The sequence below is a fragment of the Saccopteryx leptura genome, chromosome 2 (assembly GCF_036850995.1).
Source record: "Saccopteryx leptura isolate mSacLep1 chromosome 2, mSacLep1_pri_phased_curated, whole genome shotgun sequence".
NCBI lineage: Eukaryota > Metazoa > Chordata > Mammalia > Chiroptera > Emballonuridae > Saccopteryx > Saccopteryx leptura.
The window spans coordinates 88609651-88629455 of NC_089504.1; the positions used below are offsets into that span (position 1 = coordinate 88609651).

General features: G+C 42.6%; 2 protein-coding genes across 4 annotated transcripts in view; one reads left to right on the forward strand and one right to left on the reverse strand.

Annotated features, from left to right (window-relative positions):
- Nucleotides 1-11592, reverse strand: part of MOB3B (MOB kinase activator 3B) — a 221358-nt gene extending 209766 nt beyond the window's left edge. For 2 of the 3 annotated variants that reach the window (XM_066368293.1, XM_066368295.1), the window contains exon 1: nucleotides 11299-11588. The gene's annotated coding sequence lies outside the window, so the exon portion shown is untranslated. Of the gene's footprint in view, nucleotides 1-11298 lie in introns of all 3 variants that reach the window. The other variant, XM_066368297.1, reaches the window with a different exon arrangement.
- IFNK (interferon kappa) lies at nucleotides 4500-5126 on the forward strand. Its single transcript, XM_066365715.1, has one exon. It carries the CDS (start codon nucleotides 4500-4502, stop codon nucleotides 5124-5126), a length of 627 nt encoding a protein of 208 aa, XP_066221812.1.
- Nucleotides 11593-19805: the final 8213 nt, after the last annotated feature.

Genomic DNA, 19805 nt, shown 5'->3' on the forward strand with positions numbered 1-19805 from the left:
GTGATTGGCATAAACCAGGATGGCCCTTAGCATTGTATTGTAAATGCAAAGGGAAAGAAAACATGGATTCCCTGACATTCCACCACACCTGTGGGGAAAGGGGTGAATGGCTAGCCAGGTGCAGAAAGAGACATCTTTCTGTCATTGCGTTGACTTCTAAATTTTGTTTTCTCCAAAATGATGTATGGCTTGCAAATTGAACATGGTCCTATCATGTTAAAGGGCATATGACTATAACCAATAGTGGTAAAAGGCACCTAATTGCAATTTTTGCTTCTGTACTTCTCGCTTGCAAAACTATAAAAACTAGGTAGAACAAAGGGCCAGCACGCTCTCCCTCAGATTTCTGTCGGAGTTGCCGCCGCTTGGCCAAGCTAGACAATAAAGCTTTAGTGTGGAATTGACAGATTTTGTTCATGTCTTCAATGTTTCGAGTCCCTCCAGATTAGGCTTAACAGATAAGGTTGCCAGATAAAATATGAGAAAGTCAGTTAAATTTGAATTTCAAATAAGCAACAATTGATTTTAATAGGTACATCTCAAATAGTGCATGGATGTGTTCCATATTTTTATTTGCTAAATAAAGCAATCAATCCTAATGGTGGAAGAGAGCAATATATGCATGTCAATCAACTTTTCTTCTTTGTCATGAATATTGACAACATCAGCATCAATTGACACTTATAGGCTTGACCAGGTTGAAGTGCAGTGGATACAGCACAGGCCTGGGATGCTGAGGAGCCAGGTTCTAAACCCCAAGATCTCCAGTTTGAGCATGGGCTCATCTGGCTTGGGTTCAGGCTCACCAGCTTGAGCGGGGGGTCACTGGCTTGAGCAAGAAATCATAGACATGACCTCATGGTCACTGGCTTGAGCCCAAGTTTGCTGGCTTGAGCAAGGGATCACTGGTTTGGCTGGTGCCTCAACAAAGAGTTGATACTTCTCATCTCTCTCTCTTCCTGTCTGTCTGTTTTCTCTCTGGCTCCCTCTCTTTTTTTCTTTCTCTCTCTCTCACTAAAAAAACAAACCAACCAACAAACAAAAATATACTTATAAGACATGGGGAATGAGGTCCATGCTGTAGGGAAGGCCTATCAATGACTCCTGCTGCTTAAAACCCTCGGAATATGCCTGCTTCTTCAATTATGGACTCCTTGAGATCCTAGACCAGTCCAGTCCTCATTCCTCCTTCAAGACCTAGCCCAGTGACTGGCATGTGGTAGATGCTAAAAGTACAGTTTTGAATAAATGAAGATATGATGTAGAATGATTATGAAAGGAGGAAATTTGGGCTGACAAAACTGTGCATGGCAGAAAATACAGAGAACTTAAAGACGGTTAACAGCAGCTGTTAGTTAAAAGTTGATATGTGAGGTATATAAGAAGGTACAGCCAAAAAAGAGAAAAAGAGGAAGGTATGACCCTCAGAAGTGCTTTCCACTTTATAGAATCTGTGTGTGTGTAATTATAAACATATGTGTACATCTTCATACACAAATCTATTTTTAAATGAAATCCTGAAATAGTACATTAAACTCCCATGTCATTCTAAGTCAGCGGTTCTCAACCTGTGGGTCGCGACCCCGGTGGGGTCGCCTAAAGCCATTGGAAAATACATAATGCATATCAGGTATTTACATTCCGAATCATAACTGTAGCAAAATTACAGTTATGAAGTAGCCACCAAAATTATTTTTTGGTTTGGGGTCACCGTATTGCGGAGTCACGGCATTAGAAAGGTTGAGAACCACTGTTCTAAGTCATTCATATTAACTGTACTGGAACTGAGTCTTAGGGAAAATTCACATTTCCTGAAGTAAGCTAAAATGGAAATGTTTAACTAATGTAGTATTGTTCCCACTGAAGATGTAAAATAACTTTTTTTCTTTTTTTAATTTTTCTTTTTTAATGTATCTTATTTTAAAAATGATTTGCCTTATTATTATAAATAAGAATTTCTTGCTGACTACACAAACTTTAAAAACCTAGGTAAATATGAATACAAAAACAAATATTTTTTTCAGTCAGAAATAATGATTCAATATTTGTAGCATATATATTTCTAAATATTTTTTGCACATGTAGCCATATTTATTAAATACATAATATACATAAATATATAACAAATATGGTATCAGCCTCTATATACTACTAAGTAAGCTTGTTTTTAAGCTATGATGTGAAACTATTCAAGTGGCCAAAAATATTACAACATAATTCTTTTTTTAATTTTTAAGATTTTTATTTATTCATTTTAGAAAGAAGAGGAAGAGCAGGAGAGAGAGAAGAAAAGGAAAGGCAGGAAGCATCAACTCCCATATGTGCCTTGTCCAGTCAAGCCCAGGGTTTCGAACCAGCAACCTCAACGTTCCAGGTCACACTTTATCGCCACCACATGTCAGGACTATAACATAATTTTTAATGCTCGTATAGAAATTTTAACTGATGAATTACTTAACCAAGTACCTATTGTTAAACATTTCAATTGCTTTCCATTTTTTACTGTGAAAAAGTTCCTGACAGCTAATTTGTTAAAGATATTCATCATTATCTCTTGAGCACAAATTTCTAGAGAGAAATACTAAGTCAAAGATTATGTACACTCTTAAGGCTTTTGATACTTATCACCATTTCACTCTCTACAAAGGTTGTGTCAACTTATATAGAAGATCCTTTCTCCCCCAATTATTTTTCTAAGTTAGTATAATTTCACAGATTCTTTTTTCTTTGTCATGAATATTGACATGAATTTCACAGATTCTGTGAAATTATAATTTATATAGAGAGAGAGCATAAAGAGTATGTAGTAAATTTTCCTTTGATGGGAAACCAGTCTAAAAATCAGGATTTCAAGAAATCTCACTTGACCACAATTAGCCTTTGGTACAGCCACCTGCTTTAAATAATATTTCCAAACTCTGCCATATGTGTGGAACTGTGGTTGCTCACCATTTTAAAATGACTTTACTAAAAATTAATGTATTTCTCTTTTTAAAATGATAATTAAGCTAGCCTTGTTTGACAACACCCCACTTCATGTTCCTAGAGAAAGAAATCCATTTGCTCTTGACCGTCACCAGAAGAAGCTTATTAGATCAAACAAAGGGAACATCATAAATGGTGGCTACTCATCATTACCCCGGAAATACTGGTCCAGGTGTAAAGCAACTTGGCTAAAATGGGTAATCACCTATACACACACCTCCTCAATGAAAAACAAACAGGAACAAACAAAAACCTTTACAGTGTCAAGAACCTCCAAAGAAGAAAGAAAGCCAGCCAAGAAAAAGTTTGAAAATACTGTCTAAACCATCTCCAAAGTTAAAATAAACAAATAATACACAAAAAGTATGATACTACAAGAGAGAAGTTAATGAAGCAGAAGACTAGTCCTCCATATACAACTCCCTACAGGACGTCTATGAAAGGTATCAGAGGCCTATGAATTGCTTGGCAAGGATGGAAGTGCTGGCTCCATCCTTTCAGGGGTCGTCAAACTTTTTATAAAAACCGCCCACTTTTGCAGTGCTGGTCAACCTGGTCCCTACCGTGCAACCAAACAGCGCCGCGATTGGCCCATCATGAAAGCTGGAACGCCCACTAGTGGGCGGTAGGGACCAGGTCTACCAGCATTGCAAAAGTGGGCGGTTTTTATAAAAAGTTTGACGACCCCTTCAAGAACCTGACCTGTGGTGGCGCAGTGGATAAAGCGTTGACCTGTCATGTGGAGGTCTCCGGTTCAAAACCATGGTCTTGCCTGGTCAAGGCACATATGGGAGTTGATGTTTCCAGCTCCTCCCCTATTCTCTCTTTTTCTCTCTCTCTCTCTCTCCTCTCTAAAATGAATAAACAAAAAAAACCTTAAATAAAGGAAAGGATAGTTGAAGAGCATTATTTTCTAAATGCAATAGAAAACCAAGCCAGTTTAGTCTTCCATTTGATAAGTGCCGTGATCAATTGACCAACTCTGTTTCTGATCTTTTTTGAGACCCAGAAAAATCAAATAAAAAGAGAAAATATCCAAATAGAAAAGTTTAATTTAACAAGATTAGCCTTACAATCAAACAATCTTTGTCAGTTGGTCAATGTCTCTGATTAACTCAGTGAGACAAGATGTTTGGCTATAGGTTCAATACAGAAAAATTTTCTTGAAGGATCGCTCGCTTTCTCTTATGTAACTGTGCTGAGTGAGTGAGTGTGTAGAGTCACACAGCTTTTGATTCTTTCTGAAATAATCTGCATCAGTCTTGTTATGTTAGTAATGGATAGCTCATTCAGGTATCTAAGAATTTCCAAAGTCAGCACAGTCATCAAAAGTAAAAGAAAAGAAAAAAAGGCTTCAGAGGTATAGGAAAAAGGCCAAAACCCTGAGAAGACTAAAATGACAAATGAGAAAACTCCTCCCTGCTGAAGATATTCAGGTGTATAAAAGGCACTCAAAGGTATACTTAGGAATTAGAACATCTTGAGCCTGGTACATTTTTTGGCATGAAAGAAAAATGAACACCAAGCCTGATGTGGTTCAAAAGTCTTTGTGGCCTGTGTGCCTTGTGAATCTGTTTATCACAGGCATCCTCTCTCTGGACTGTAACTTGCTCCATGTTCACCTGCATAGAGTCACCTGTCGAAATCTAAGGCTTCTGAGCAGTATGAGTAACTCATTTCCTGTGGAGTGTCTAAGAGAAAACAAAGCTTTTGAGTTGCCCCGAAAGATCCTATCATACAATCAGACTATGAAAGGAGACATCAAGGAGGCCTTCTATGAAATGTCCATGCTGGCCTTCAACATCTTCACTCAGCCCACTTTCCAACACATTTGGGAAGAGGAACGCCTGGTACAAATCCAAACTGGACTTTATCAGCAAGTGCACTACCTGCAACAATGCTTGGAAGAAGAGGAGAAGGAAAATGAAGACAAGAAAGAGATGGAAGAGGATGAAAGGAAATACCAAGGAGCCACAATCCTCCAGCTGAAGAGCCTAGAGCTGAGGAGATACTTCCACAAGATAGGCAGTTTCTTGAAAGACAAGAAATACAGTCACTGTGCCTGGGAGATTGTCCGAGTGGAAATCAGAAGATGTTTCTCCTACTTTCAGAAATTCACAGCACTACTCAGAAGTAAATAAGGTAGAATTTTTAAAACTAAAATCTCATTTCTCTCTATAATCTCCTTCCCTTTTATCTTTGTTTTAAGAATTCGCCTGACCAGGCGGTGGTGCAGTGGATAGAGCATCGAACTGGGATGCAGAGGACCCAGGTTCGAGACCCCAAGGTTGCCAGCTTGAGCGTGGGCTCATCTGGTTTGAGCAAAAGCTCACCAGCTTGGACCCAAGGTCACTGGCTTGAGCAAGGGGTTACTTGGTCTGCTGAAGGCCCACGGTCAAGGCACATGTAAGAAAGCAATCAATGAACAACTAAGGTGTCACAACAAAAAACTGATAATTGACGCTTCTTATCTCTCTCCGTTCCTGTCTGTCTGTCCCTACCTATCCCTCTCTCTGTCTCTGTAAAAACATAAAAAATACAAAAAACCCAAAGAATTACTGTGCCATCATCCTTTAAGCCAGCTCTCAGCTGGACTGGTGGCGGTTTATGAAATGGTTACTATCAGCCTTTTAACATCAGCCACACTCACCTCTCTAAGGTGACAACGACCATCCCCTAGGTCAGTGGTCCCCAAACCCCGGGCCACAGACCAGTATCGGTCCGTGGGTCATTTGGTACTGGTCCGCAGAGAAAGAACAAATAACTTACTTTATTCCCGTTTTATTTATATTTAAGTCTGAACGATGTTTTATTTTTTATTTTTTTTAAAATAACAGATAGGAAAGTACTTGGTGGCAGAGGAAAGTTAGTTTTTTGTTTTTGTTTTTACAGAGACAGAGAGAGAGTCAGAGAGAGGGATAGACAGGGACAGACAGATAGGAACTGAGAGAGATGAGAAGCATCAGTCATCAGTTTTTCATTGTGGCACTTTAGTTGTCCATTGATTGCTTTCTCATATGTGCTTTGACTGGGGGGCTACAGCAGACTGAGTAACCCCTTGCTCAAGCCAGCGACCTTGAGTCCAAGCTGGTGAGCTTTTTGCTCAAACCAGATGAGCCTGCGCTCAAGCTGGCGACCTGGGGGTCTCGAACCTAGGTCCTCTGCATCCCAGTCCAATGCTCTATCCACTATGCCACCGCCTAGTCAGGCCGATGTTTTTATTTTTTAAAAATGACCAGATTCCCTCTGTTACATCCGTCTAAGACTCACTCTTGACGCTTGTCTCGTAAGTTCGACAATTATATTTAAAAATACCACAGTTTTTACGCCGGTCACATAATTTTATTTTGTGCATTTATCCGTCCTACCCTAAAGGCCGGTCCATGAAAATATTTTCTGACATTAAACTGGTCCGTGGCCCAAAAAAGGTTGAGGATCACTGCCCTAGGTGACCGAGAGTCTTATTACAAAGTCCTGAAGACAGTTTTAAAGGAATAAGATTCCTTCTCCATCTTCTATTCTGTTCCTCTTTCTTTTTGCTATTTTTTACTTGGCTTTAAACTTCACCTTTGAACTTCATCTAGCCAATGGCTAGCGAATATGGATCAGAGAATGTTTCTAAATGTAACATCTCAATGACTTAACCCCATTGCTGCCAAGGTTGTTTAGGCTGAAGATCAGCTTGTTTAAAGAGCTTATACAAACTTCCAAAGAGCTAAAAACCCTCAATTTCTTCCCCTTCTCTTAAAAAAAAAAAAAAAAATATATATATATATATATATATATATATATATATATATATATATATATATTGAAATTTCTGGTCCATTTGATTCTGTTTGGTTTGTTTGAAATAATACAAAGTTTGTAGGATGGTATTTTATTATTTTAAGAGAATGAAGATCCACTCTCTCATATTGGATGGTTGAATTAGATGACCACTAAGTCCTTGTTTAACCTTTGAGAATCTATGATTCTAATGCAGAGAGCACTGTTCATCCCTAATTCATATTATTTGATTTCTACACTTAAAGACATAGAAAATGATGCGGAAAAGTATAGCATTTGCCTTCGTTGTTTTTTGTGTCTGAAATGAAATGCCTATAATACTCCTATGGAAGAATTTCAAATTGGATTTTCCCAATTAGAAGATCACTTTCTGTCTGTTAAGTAAATTAATTATTCTAATAATATATGATGCTTTAATTTTTTTATCTTTTAAAAAGTTATTTGTGGCCCTGGCCGGTTGGCTCAGTGGTAGAGCGTCGGCCTGGTGTGCAAGGGGTCCCGGGTTTGATTCCCGGCCAGGGCACACAGGAGAAGCACCCATCTGCTTCTCCACCCCTCCCCCTCTCCTTCCTCTTTGTCTCTCTCTTCCCCTCCCGCAGCCGAGGCTCCATTGGAGCAAAGATGGCCCGGGCACTGGGGATGGCTCCTTGGCCTCTGCCCCAGGCGCTAGAGTGGCTCTGGTCGCGACAGAGCAACGCCCCAGAGGGGCAGAGCATCGCCCCCTGGTGGGCAGAGCGTCGCCCCCTGGTGGGCGTGCCGGGTGGATCCTGGTCGGGCGCATGCGGGAGTCTGTCTGACTGTCTCTCCCCGTTTCCAGCTTCGGAAAAATAAGAAAGAAAGAAAGAAAGAGAGAAAGAGAGAAAGAGAGAAAGAGAGAAAAAGTTATTTGTACCCAGATTATCCAAATTATTTATGTAAATTATCTCATATGGTCTCATCTGTATTAATTTATCATCTAGCTGAAATAAACTTTCTGTTTCTCCTCCAAACCATTTCAGAATCATTCATCTACCTTCAAGCAAGAGCTAACATCAAGATTGTGGCTATACAAATTCACAAAAGAGGGAGAAGTGTGCCTGGTTCCACTCTTGGGACACATCCTGCCAGACATCTCCTGCTATTTGTTTCAATAGTGTGCTGCTAAATTGTTTAGATTCAAGATTCATCCAAGTACAGGACTCAAAAAGTATAGCCAAACAGAAAATCTTAGGATAAAGCGGCAGCAAATTTCAAGAAGTTGTGGCTCGTGGTATTCTGGTAATCAGTGGAAGGATCAGCCCACCAAATAAATGAGTATCATTCATTTAGTAAAAGTAACTCATCAACAAAGTTGTTGTCCATGGAAAACAAATAAACAACTGAATTACAAGCTATAAAGGAATTGGAGCAAAGTTACAAAGCAGAAAATATACACTTGGTATATATATATTTCCATGAATTTTTCTAATAATACCTTTATGTGGCCTTTCTAATAACTCTATTGGGATTTTGTCAGTCACTTGAATAATTTATGTCTGTAGTCTTGCCAAATGTTTCCTATATAAGAGGGAAGATAATTAGCACCACTTCATCAATACAGATTGTCTGATTGGACGGGCAGGGGCAGAAGTCAGAATGGTACGCTTTTATTAAGAGCACCTTTAGGTAGAAATTGAAGAACATGAACATGGCCACTGAAAAATAGGCAAGGGCACAAACTGGCATCATCCCTAAGGAGGAAATACTAACAGAAAATGTGTGTTTCATCTCATGATTAAAGAAATGCAGACACCCCCTCCCATTCTTCTGGCAGAGACGGAAAAGAATAATACTATAGATTGTGAGTGGCACATAGAGTATAGGGAAAAAAATCCTCTATTGTTGGGGAGAGGGTAAAGTGGTACGAGTTTCCTTCTGGACAATGAGGCAATCTTAAATATTCTAAAGAGGCAACAACTCTGACTTGGCTCTTCTAACTCCAGATATGTATCCCAAGGAAATAACTGGTTAAGACTGTTCACTGGAGCCTTGTTTATATTATCCATCCTCCCTTTGTTTTCATTGTCACCTCTCTGTAGTTTCTATTTTCTACAATAACTTGGGGGGGTGGAGGGGATTTTTTAAACTTTAAAATGACAGAAACTGTGGAAATGTACTTATCTTCCATTACAATTACCCTGTTTTACTTATTGGGGTGGCTGGGACCAGCCCTGCCCTTTCACTTTATTAATGATACTTTAGGGTACTTCTTGAGCAACCCAAGTCCTTCTTGCCACTTCTTCCTTGCGACTGCTGTTCATCTTCAAAGAATCCTTCCTTGAGGATTATTTTCATAATGAAGTATTTGTTAAGTGCCTTGAGGTGCTTCAAAGATTTTACTTTTCTTCTTTTGTTCGTCTCACTGGTAACATCCAGAAATCACGGGAGAAAGTGCTCTATTCGTCCACCTTCCGATTTAGCAGTCTCCTTTGTTCTTTATTAAGTGTGAGCTCTAAAGTTCGGTTAAGTCAGGTAAAGGGAACTGCAGAGCCAAGTGCACTTAACATGCCTGAGTGGGTGCATAGGTGGTAAGTGTTCAGATGGAACCTGCCTCCGCTCCCCTGGCTTGGGGGAGAGGTAAAAAGGTGAGGGATAAAGAGTGCAACTGAGTCTCCTTTTGGAAGCGGGGCTGATTGGGTGTCCCACTGTAAAAGCTGGCAACACCAGTATATGTCCTATCAGTAGGTATAGCAACAGGTGTGTAGACTCCGCCTGCCTCACAGGCAAAGCCACTCTCAGGGCACCATCAGACGAGGTCTCTGCCTTCTCAAAGTGGCTCCTTTGTTTTCTCCCTAGTTCTTTAATAATCCACACTCACTAAGAACTAGCACTATGTGTAAGCATCTAACTTGTAAGAGAAAGCCGGGCAATAAGGTCACCCAGCTTATTATAATCTAACTGGCGCACACCCCCAGAGAAACTCGGGGCCAGTCCCAAGCCACCGGTTCGCAGGAACTTAGAAGTGTGAACAATGCCTCGGTGACATGAGCGCTGTGTCCTCCGGGTCCTCCCTTTCTAAATGCAGAGAGGGGACCTGGGGTTTTAACTTGGAGCCTTTTGCGAAGCCATAATTCCACGTTCGTTCTAGAAGAGGCCACCTCACCATTGTTTCTAGGCAAAGGCTTGAGGCTCCCTAGGTTATTTCCCTCTTCTTTTTCTTTAAAGCGACTCTCTGCTCTCCAGCCCTTGGAAACTCGTAGATCTCAGAACCTCGGCTTTCTGCCCGCCAGAAGTGTCCTGATCCTATCCGGCTGCCTTGGCAGCGGCCCAGCCACACGCTTTGAGGCGGAGATTGTAATCCGCTGGAACCCACCAAAGGACAGCCTGGACTGGAGCAGAACCTCGCTACCACTCTCTTGAAAGCGGCACCCCTTTCGGATCTGCGCCCTTTGCGGCGCGTGTGGGATAAGATCTGAGAAATGCGCCCTGGGCCACAGGCAGCCGAAGGGGTGGGGAAGAACAACTTTCCCTCCGCCCTCTAACCGCAAGGCTGGGGTGGGCCGGCCTCGCTGGGGTCGAGATCCCTGGCGGGAGCTGGCCGGGTGGCTGGCGTCGGGAGGCGGGGAGGTGGAGGACGCTAGGGGTTTCCTTCTCGCCCCAAACCCCGCCAGATGTTGGAAAGGCACACAATAGGGGGAACGCGGAGAAACAAAAGGCCATTCGCCACGATCTCATTGTGCCTCTGTCGCGCGGTCCCTGCGGAAAGGACGTGGGGGTGGGGAGAGGGGGGTCAGGAAGATGGGTGAAGGGAATCCCAAGGAGTATGGGGTCTCTGGTAGTTACTTATTAATAACTACCGGAGTTCGTCCCTTTGCCCTTATGAGAAGGGTCCAAAGGCAGGAGAAGCAATCAAAGGACAATTAAGGGTTTTCACCCTTTTCCTTCGTAGAGGGAAAGAGAAAGGTTGGAATTCAAGGCGTTTGACAGTTGTTGGCCCCGGGGTTCAGCAGGATTTGTACGTCCTTTACACAGCCTTTCTCCCAAGAAGCATCAACAGTGCAGGAGACAACCTGGCCACGGAGCGGACTTCCCCTTCGCAGCCCCAAGCTGAGCCTCCTCCTTCAAGATGAAGACGCCCTAAACGCTGTCCCCCCGCCCAGGCGCACTTCTGTAAAAGTTTGTCTTCCCGCCACCCATAGTCCAACACGCACCCTGCAGTCATCCGCGACTCGGGATGGGTTCGGGGACAGACTTGCGCCTGGGCGCAAGGAAGATGGATTTTATAGATTTATCTTTTTAAATCAAGGCCCCGGAGCGCAGGGTGGGGACCAGGAAGGGCGCGCGAGAAGCCGGCCAGAAGCCAGGCTGCGGGTAGGGGTCTGAAGCGCATTCCAGCCCCGGAAGCGCGCGGAAGGCAGAGGAGGGGGGATCGGGGTCCGCCACCCCCACCCCTCGGCTGCACCCGCCCCCAGGTGCGCCCAGCACCTCTGCCCGCCTGAGCACGACCCGAAGCGAGCAGCTGCTGGGTGGCGCCACCTCTCTCGCTCAGAGCGGGTTCGCACTCACCGTGGGGTTTCACCTTCAGCCCGGGGCCCTGTCGACTTTCTGCGCCGGCTGAGCTGCAGCGGGGGCGAGAAGACGAGAGTGAACTCAAGACAGAAGGGGCGACTCTCGCGGATCCACGCCAGTGGCTCCGGAGCCGGCGAGCGCGCCGGCGAGCAAGCGATGGGCTCTAGTGCAGCCGCCTCGGCACCAAAGTACCTCCACACGCACTCGGCGCGCGGTTGTCCCGCCGGGGTGCCGTGAGGGTCCTCCTGGCGGCCGCTTCTGGAATGGCAGCTCCGAGGGGGAAAGAAGTCAGGTCGACTTCGGGTCATCTTCCTTCGGCAAAGAGGGAATGGACAGTCTACTGGGACTTACAGCTTTAAGAAAAAGACGTCGATCCTTTGACCAGGGCGATTGGGTGGGTCCTCAAGGCCACATCCAAGGCACCAAGGGACCTAAAGAGGGGGAAATCCCTTATTTTCTCCAAGATCTTCTGACTTGAAAAAATGCCATGCACCGCTTGACAGAAGGGGAGCATTCATCATTGGGCAATACTAGACTGGAAGGAATGAAGTGAGCACGGGCTCTGCAGCCCAGCCCACAGCCTGTCACTTTCTACTTGTGTGATCTGGGTCTGTGACCTATAAGCCTCAGTATTCTATTCTGCAAATTGGGGAGAGCAATACCTACCTCACAGAGTGGTTGTAAGGGGTAAATTAAACATAGAAAATATTTGTACCTCATAGTAAGAGTTATTAATCTTAAGCTTCCTGAAGAAAAGAATGAGTCTTTGCATCCCTTCATTCCCTGTGGGATTGCATCTTAATGTATATTGATTGAGGAGTACCAAATAGCTAAGAACTGCATTTCATTATTCTTACTACACAATTCAAAGAGTTATGAATATATATTAAATGGAAATTAGGATATATATAGAAAACACTCCTCTCCCCAAAGTGGTTTCCACTTCTAGGAAATGAAAACCTCTAAATCCACACACATTCTCTGCCATATCAACTTATTTCTGGTAGTTTAAGAAATATTTAATAGTCGTAGTCTAATGATATCAACCATGGAGTAAATAATTCCATTCAATTCTGTGCCACTTGGGCAATGCAAGGATATTGGAGATTGTAAATATAAAACTCAAACATAAGAGGGAAAAAAAAGACAGATACAAAAATTCAGCCACTAAACAATGTCTCCGTTCATCACTGAGTAATGCAATCTCATTTCCAAACTGCCTCCAATCCTAGTCACTGCTTTGAAACCTCCTTTTGATCTCTGGGTCTTATGGCAGTCAGAGAACTCTTCATCATCCAGAACAATTAGGAAGGAAGTGTCTCTTAATTACTGCAGTTCACCTTTAAAATAGTCCTTCTCTGTCACTCAGTAGTCCCTAATTGGGAAGAGGCTGTTGCCTGCCCAAGAATTCTCATTACATGGTCTTTTCTGTCCTGCCCATAAGAGAAGAAAAATAAAGTTTTTTATCTCAGAAACGAAGGCAGAACGTTGAGATCCAACTTCTACCCCTGCAAGTAGGTTCACCCTCCAGCGTCCAGACGAGCAAGGCTTTTAGGGCAACGAGAGCATTCGAGTCTAATTATGAATCTTAATGGAACTGTTCCAGCCTCTCTCCTTCTGTTTCAGCCTTGCTTGTAGAGAAAAGAAAATATTTATCCCATTTTCATGCCCTTAGTTTAGCCCTTTGTGGATCCTTCCCTGGGGAGAATGGTGAAGCTGGTGATTGAGAGGAACTCTGGAACTTCCTGTATAATTTCCCAGTCGGTGGGGTCAGTGTGCTGAAGGTACCCCAGCTCTCACCCACTCTCAGTCCAGCTTCTCAGCCTGTCACATGGTGGCTGCAGGAGGATGAGCTAGCATTTGAAATTCAAACCTTCCTTGGTCCTCCTCTTGTGTCTTATTTAGTCTTTTCGGGCTGCTATAACAAAGTACCATAGACTGGGTGACTTATAAACAAGGGAAATTGATTTCTCACAGTCTGGAGGAGGCTGAGAAGTCCAAGACCAAGGCACCAGCAGGTTCAGTGTCTGGTTTCCTCATAAATACCTCTTTGCTATATCCTCACATAGAAGGGAGCGGGAAATCTTGCTCTGGCCTCATTTATATGGGCACTAGTCACATTTATAAGAGCTCTCTCCTCAAGGGCTTCCAAAGGCCCCACCTCCAAATACCACCACCTTGGGATTGGGATTCAACATATGAATTTTGGAGGACACAGACATGCAATCTACAGGATCTCAGGCTACTTCTCAATTTCAAATCCAGTTTTTGTTTTTGTTTTTTTGGGTGAGTTTTTTGTTTGTTTGTTTGTTTGTTTCAAATCCAGTTTTTATCAGAGCCTTGCACGGGTGTTGTATAGCAAATTGGCTCCATCATAAACTGAATGAGATACTGTTTCTTAGTGGTTATTAATCCTTATGCATATGCTGCTTTGCTTCTATAGAAAAGCAATTGGAAGGGAAAGAATGAGGCAAAAGAAGGATTCAGGTACCAAAGCTTACCCAAACTGAACTGATCCTCTACCTCAGACTGAGTCCAGCTGCTGTCTTCCCCTTCTCAGCAAATGGCCACCCCAACCTTTCAGGTACTTAAGGCCTCAAGTTACAAAATCATCTTTAACTCTTCTCCTTTTCTATTCTACCTCTTATCTATCAGCAAATTTCGTTTGGCTTTACAGCCAAAAGATATCCCAGAGCAGCCTTCTTCTCACCACCTTCACGGGTACCACCCTGTTCTAAGCCATAAATACCAATACCTCCCTACCTACCTCCTGCTTCTTTCCTGCCCCATATGTTCTCCCAATATAGTAGCCATTGCAATTCAGTTCAAATGTATGCCACATAATATCATTCTGCTACTCAAAGTCCTCCTTGCTCTTCCTGTCTTACTCGGAGTAAAAGTAACACATATAGGCACCCCGTTACCACTGACCTCGTCTCATACCTACCACCTTCTGCTTCCCAAATTCCACTTCCTCCACACTGCCCTCTGCGCTTCCCAGAAATGCCAGGGGAGCACCTGCTGCAGGACCTTGACACTTGCTGTGAATTCTTTCAGGAACACTCTTTCCTCTGATACTTCCTGCCTTACGAGCTCACCTCCTTCAGCTCTTCATCCAAAGGTTACCAGAGGCCTCCCCTTTCGATTCTGTTTCAAATTACAGCCACCAGCGTCTAACACTCCCATCCGCATTCCCTGCTCTGGTTTTCTCCACAGAATTTACTGCATCTGATATTTGATATATATCCTGCCTGTCTTTCCATGGCTGCTGCAACAAATTACCACAAACTGAGTGGCTTTAAACAATTCAAATTTATTGTCTTATCGTTTGGAAGGTTAGAAGTCTCAGTTCTCGCAGGGCTCAAACCAAGGGCAGCAGAGCTGCTTTCCTTCAGTCTGTAGGGAAGAATCAGTTCCCTGTTTTTATTGGCTTCCAGAGGCCTCCTGCATTCTTTGACTCATGGACCCCTTTCTCTATCTTCAAAACCATCAACAGTAGGTAGAGTCCTTTCCATGTTGCATCACTCTGGCCTTTCTGGTTCCCTCTTCTCCTTATAAGGACTCTTGTGATTCCATTGGGACTGTCCACATAAACCAGGATTACCTTCCTGTGTGAAGGTCAGCAATTGGCAACCTAATTCCACCTGTAACCTGATTGTGCTTTGCCACATAATGTAACATAGTCACAGGTCATGGAGATAAGAATATAGACATCTTTGGGGGCCATTGTTTTGTTTGCCACAAAGCTTCACTCTCTTTCCATTAGAATATAAATTTCACAAGACAGGGATTTTTGTCTCTTTGGCTAGTTGCTCTATCCCTAGACAAGCTTGATAAATGTATAGGTACTTGCTATAGACTGAAATGTGCCCCCCTCTCCCAAATTCATATGTTGAAGCCCTAATCCTCAATGTGATGGTATTTGTAGATGGTGCTTTAGGGAGGTAATTAGGGATAGATGAGCTAATGAATGATGGGCCCTCATGATGTAATTAGTGGGTTTACAAAAGAAAAGAGGGCCCTGGCCATTTGGCTCAGTGGTACAGCATTGGCCCAGTGTGTGGGTGTCCCATGTTCAATTCCTAAGCAGGACACACAGAAGAAATGCCCATCTGCTTCTCCACCTCTTTCCCTCTCACTTCTCTCTCTCTCACCTGCCCCCTTTTCCTGCAGCCATGGCTCAATTGGAACCAGTTAGCCCCAGACACTGAAGATGGATTCATGGCCTCTGCCTCAGGTGCTAATAAGAGCTTAGTTGCTGAGCAATGGAGCAACACCCCAGATAGGCAGAGCATTGCCCCTTAGCCAGCTTCTCGAGTGGATCCTGGTTGGGGTGCATGCAGGAGTATGTCTCTCTGCCTTCCCTCCTCTCAGTGAATTATAAAAGAGAGAGAGAGAGAGAGAGGTTTCTCTCTCTTCCATGTGAGGACATAGCAAGAAGTGGCCATCTACAAGCCAAGAAGAGAATCCTCACCAGGAACCAAACTGGCAGCCATCATGATCTTAGACTTCTCAGCTTCTAGAACTGTGAGAAGCAAACAATTATTGTTTAAGCTGTCCAGTCTATGATATTTTTTATAACAGCCTGTGCAGAACAATAGAGCACTCACTAAACATTCATGAGATAATTAATATTATCATCATCTTAGGCATTGTAAATAGTGAACATCTATTATGCACCTATAGTATGCCAGCTACTTGCTAAGCACTTTATATGGAATATCTCATTGAATTCTTACAAGGTTTCTATGAGGTAGGTATAATAGGAAAAATTAAAGTTATTTCAGCTAGAAAGTTGAAGTAAGTTGCTTAAGGTCATGCAGCTAGTACATTGTGTAAGCAGGGTTTAGATGTGGCAGTGTGACTTAAGCCCATGGTTGGAACCCTGATACTCCCCTGCCACTATCATGTGGCAATGGGCAACTGCTGGTCTTGCCCTCAAGATGCTTACAATCTAATAAGGATGACAGAAGATACACAAATAGTAGTAACTTGAAGAAGACTCTTGGGGGTAATAAAGAAGACACCAACACACTTCTGTGGAGCACAAAGCAGGGAAAGGTTAATTCTGGACTAAGCTGACTGTGGGGAGTTTTGGGGATGATGTGGCTTTTGAGAAGTTGGACATTGTTGGGAGTTAGAAAGAAAGTTTGTTTCAGGCAGAGGAGTCAAGATACAGGAAGGTAGAAAAGGGCTAGATGTGTTCTGGAGAGCAAGATTAATCAGCTGGAATGAGGACTAGGGTGCAGTTAGATGGTGAGGGCTAGGATCCCAAAGAAAATTTAATAATTTTTGTTAACAGATATTAACAGAAAAAAAAAACTACCTAAGGGAGCTTTGAAGTAATGTCAGAAGCTGTAAGTCCAATGGTAGCAAGTAGAAGGAAAACATGAACTTTATGCTGGGTAACATGCGCAGAGACTGCTAACTCCACTTGCATGCTATAAAAGGGCAATTGTGGACCTGCAACTCTGGGTCTGGGGCACAGTCTCATATATGGTAGCTTACACTCAAAAGGTTCTAAAGAGATCAAATATGAGTAATGAGACAACTAGGCCACTTCTGACCTTTGGACAGGTATGGTTTTCACCACTTCCATTTCACAGATGAAGCAACTAAAGTGGGAAGGACTAAGTGACTTGCCTGAGGTTACCCAACTAGTAAGATTGTACACTGATTCTGAGTCTTATGACCGTTAGTGCTCTGTGCATCCTGATATATAAGTGGAAACGCCCACAATGGCTGCATTTGTTCAAGGCAAAGTTGCCAGCTTTTCGGCTGCTTCAGATAATCCTCTCCAGAGTCCTGTAAAATAAGCCTGAGGACTCTGGAGGGGAACACTCATGAATTTCCCTTCCAAGCTCTTCTAGAGAAAATAGAGGAACCAGGATCACCTGAAAGATGCATGACAGGAAGGCAGGTGCCTGGTGATTAGGAGAATGGGCATGAGAACCTGCAAGGCTCATATCAGGTGACCCTGACATCTCTGGGTCTCAGCTCCTCACCTTATAAAACGGGGGTAATATAGGTGGTCGTAGGGATTCAATGAAGGTAGGTATGTAAGGTTCTTAGCATGGTGCCTGTCACATGGTTAATGCTCAAGAAACACCATGTGTCTTCTCTTTGCAGCACATCTCCACCCTCAGGAAGGTAAAAAAAAACACAAAAACCCAGAACCCGGCACTAATTACATTCCACACTGAATTCAGGAGCCTCACTGTCCCTTTGGATGTCATTTCCTGGAATTGGGAACAAAAAGAGAATTTTTCTGAGTAGTTTGATATACAATGAATAACAGCCACATTCTTTGCCTAAGTCAGTGCAAATTCCTTTTCATCAATTTCAATTCATGGTTTATACATTTCCTGTAAGAGGAAAGCCAGGCGGGTCTGCAATGGTATATAAGAAAAATCCCAGAGAGTGTCTGTTACCAAACCACCTCATTATAGTTTCCTCTGAGAGGTACCAAAGAGCAAAGGGATATCACGAGGGTGTCACCATGGCAATATCATAACATTGCAGTAGAGTAAAAGTGGAAAGGCATGTTTGCAGTCATTGACAAACAGACCCATAATTTTATTGCTCTGGAGAGTAGTGCTCAGAGTTCAAGGGCTATTCAAATTAGATTTGGTGAGAGAACACTCCTATTTATTCTGACTGAGTCTGACTACCCAATGTCATAGTGCACTGGCTGTAACTGTTACAGGCAGCTTGCTAGCAAACAGCAGAGTTCTCAGAGCCCTCCTTTTCATCCCAAGCGATGAGAGTTCACAGATCCGTGTCCACCTAACAAATGCTCTAAAGTGACGCACACTTTCTCCTTACTTTCATTTTGTTTTCAAAACCTCAACTAATCAGAAGACTGAAAAGACTGCCTCAGTGCTTTATGGGAAATCTCTGGGCCCCGGAAAAGAATGTGCATGGCTTCTCACCAACCACTAAAATAACAGCAATTCAAACAAAAGATATGTAGGTATATCTATGTATAAAACATATAGATATAAAACAACATAGATATCTCTCTTTATATATATAAATATATAGAGAGAAAGATATATAACATAGATATATATACTAGATATTTAAAAATAAAAATATAGTTATGTAAAGTATCTGTACTAGATATATAAAACATGTATATAAATCTTTACATGTAGTCATATACAGGGGTCCTCGGGTTATGACACAGTGCCGTTCCTACAACAGTGACATAACCCGAATTTTGGTGTAAGTCAAAACACACTCTAGCCTAGGTCACTTACCTATCCTAATACAGTTGTAAAATCATAATATAGAACATAAAAACACAACTAAGCCACAGATAAAGGAAAAGGACATAAATATACTGTACTGTAGTAACAGAAAAAATGAGTGTAAAAAAAGTGTGACACTGACGGTGTAAGCCAAAACATGTCTCAATTTTTTTAAGTTTTTATGTAAGTGGGTGTCGTAAACTCAAAAAGCTGTGGGTCAAGACTGTGGTAACCCAAGGTTCCCCTGTATATATAAAACATTTTAAGACATTTCAAACCATTATAGAATCCATGTTATGTTAAAGCATGTTTTTTTAATTTAATTCTTAACATTTATATGACAGTAGACATTTTCTCTGACGTCCGCATTATGTCAGTCTCATTTTGAGAAAGGAACGGAGGCAGGTATAGGAAGGTGATGGGCTGAGGGCCGTGTAGAGCCCAGGACACTGTTCAAAGCTGTGTCAGTGCATCTGAACAAGATGGTGCCATTTGGAATTATATGGACCTTTTTTTCTGCTCCAATTCTGTAAGAATAGAGTAAACTTTTTTTTCCCAAGTTATTTTAAAATAAATTCTATTGAAATGAGACTGTGACTTTTCTTTCCGTTCTTAGAATTTGTTTGTATTTTTCATAGTGCCCCAACAAGGCTCCTTCTGATCTCCCTTCTAGACTATGAGGGATTTTGTGTATGTGTGTGGGGGTGTGTTTAATCATTTGATTCTTTAATAAGTGACTTTTCTCAGAGCCTGATGTTTTCACTGTGGCCTGACACGAGCCAGGTATGATACACCTGTGACCAGCCTCACTACTCTCAAAAGTGTAGAGGAACTGTCTCACCATAAGACAGGTCAGTTTAGATATGACCCAAGGAGGGTTAGTTACCAGGAGAGGGTCAGTTTAAGGTAGTTTCATCTGAAGAAATCATAGCCAGAATCCCCAAAATCAGTTTAAGAATGAGATTTCATCACCTTTTTCACATGGAAAACTCAGATTGCTGTGTGCTCAGTGGGCTTGGAAAGTTGTGCTCTCAAAGTACGGTAATTGTACACAAGGAGGCACAGGAGAACAGAGGAGAGAATGTTGTGTCAGGGACGCTTCCAGGGGATCCCAGGCCCCTCCCTCTTCCAAACAGGAAAATACAGAGGATCTCAAATGGACTTCCTCCTACAGGGGAGGAAAACTCAGCCTGACCACCTTAGTGATCAATGCCCACTACCAAGGCCAGTAAGTTAGTCACTAACTCCCAA

Coding starts and splice junctions, on each gene's coding strand:
- IFNK (XM_066365715.1), top strand. CDS start 4,500: ATGAACACCAAGCCTGATGTGGTTCAAAAGTCTTTGTGGCCTGTGTGC.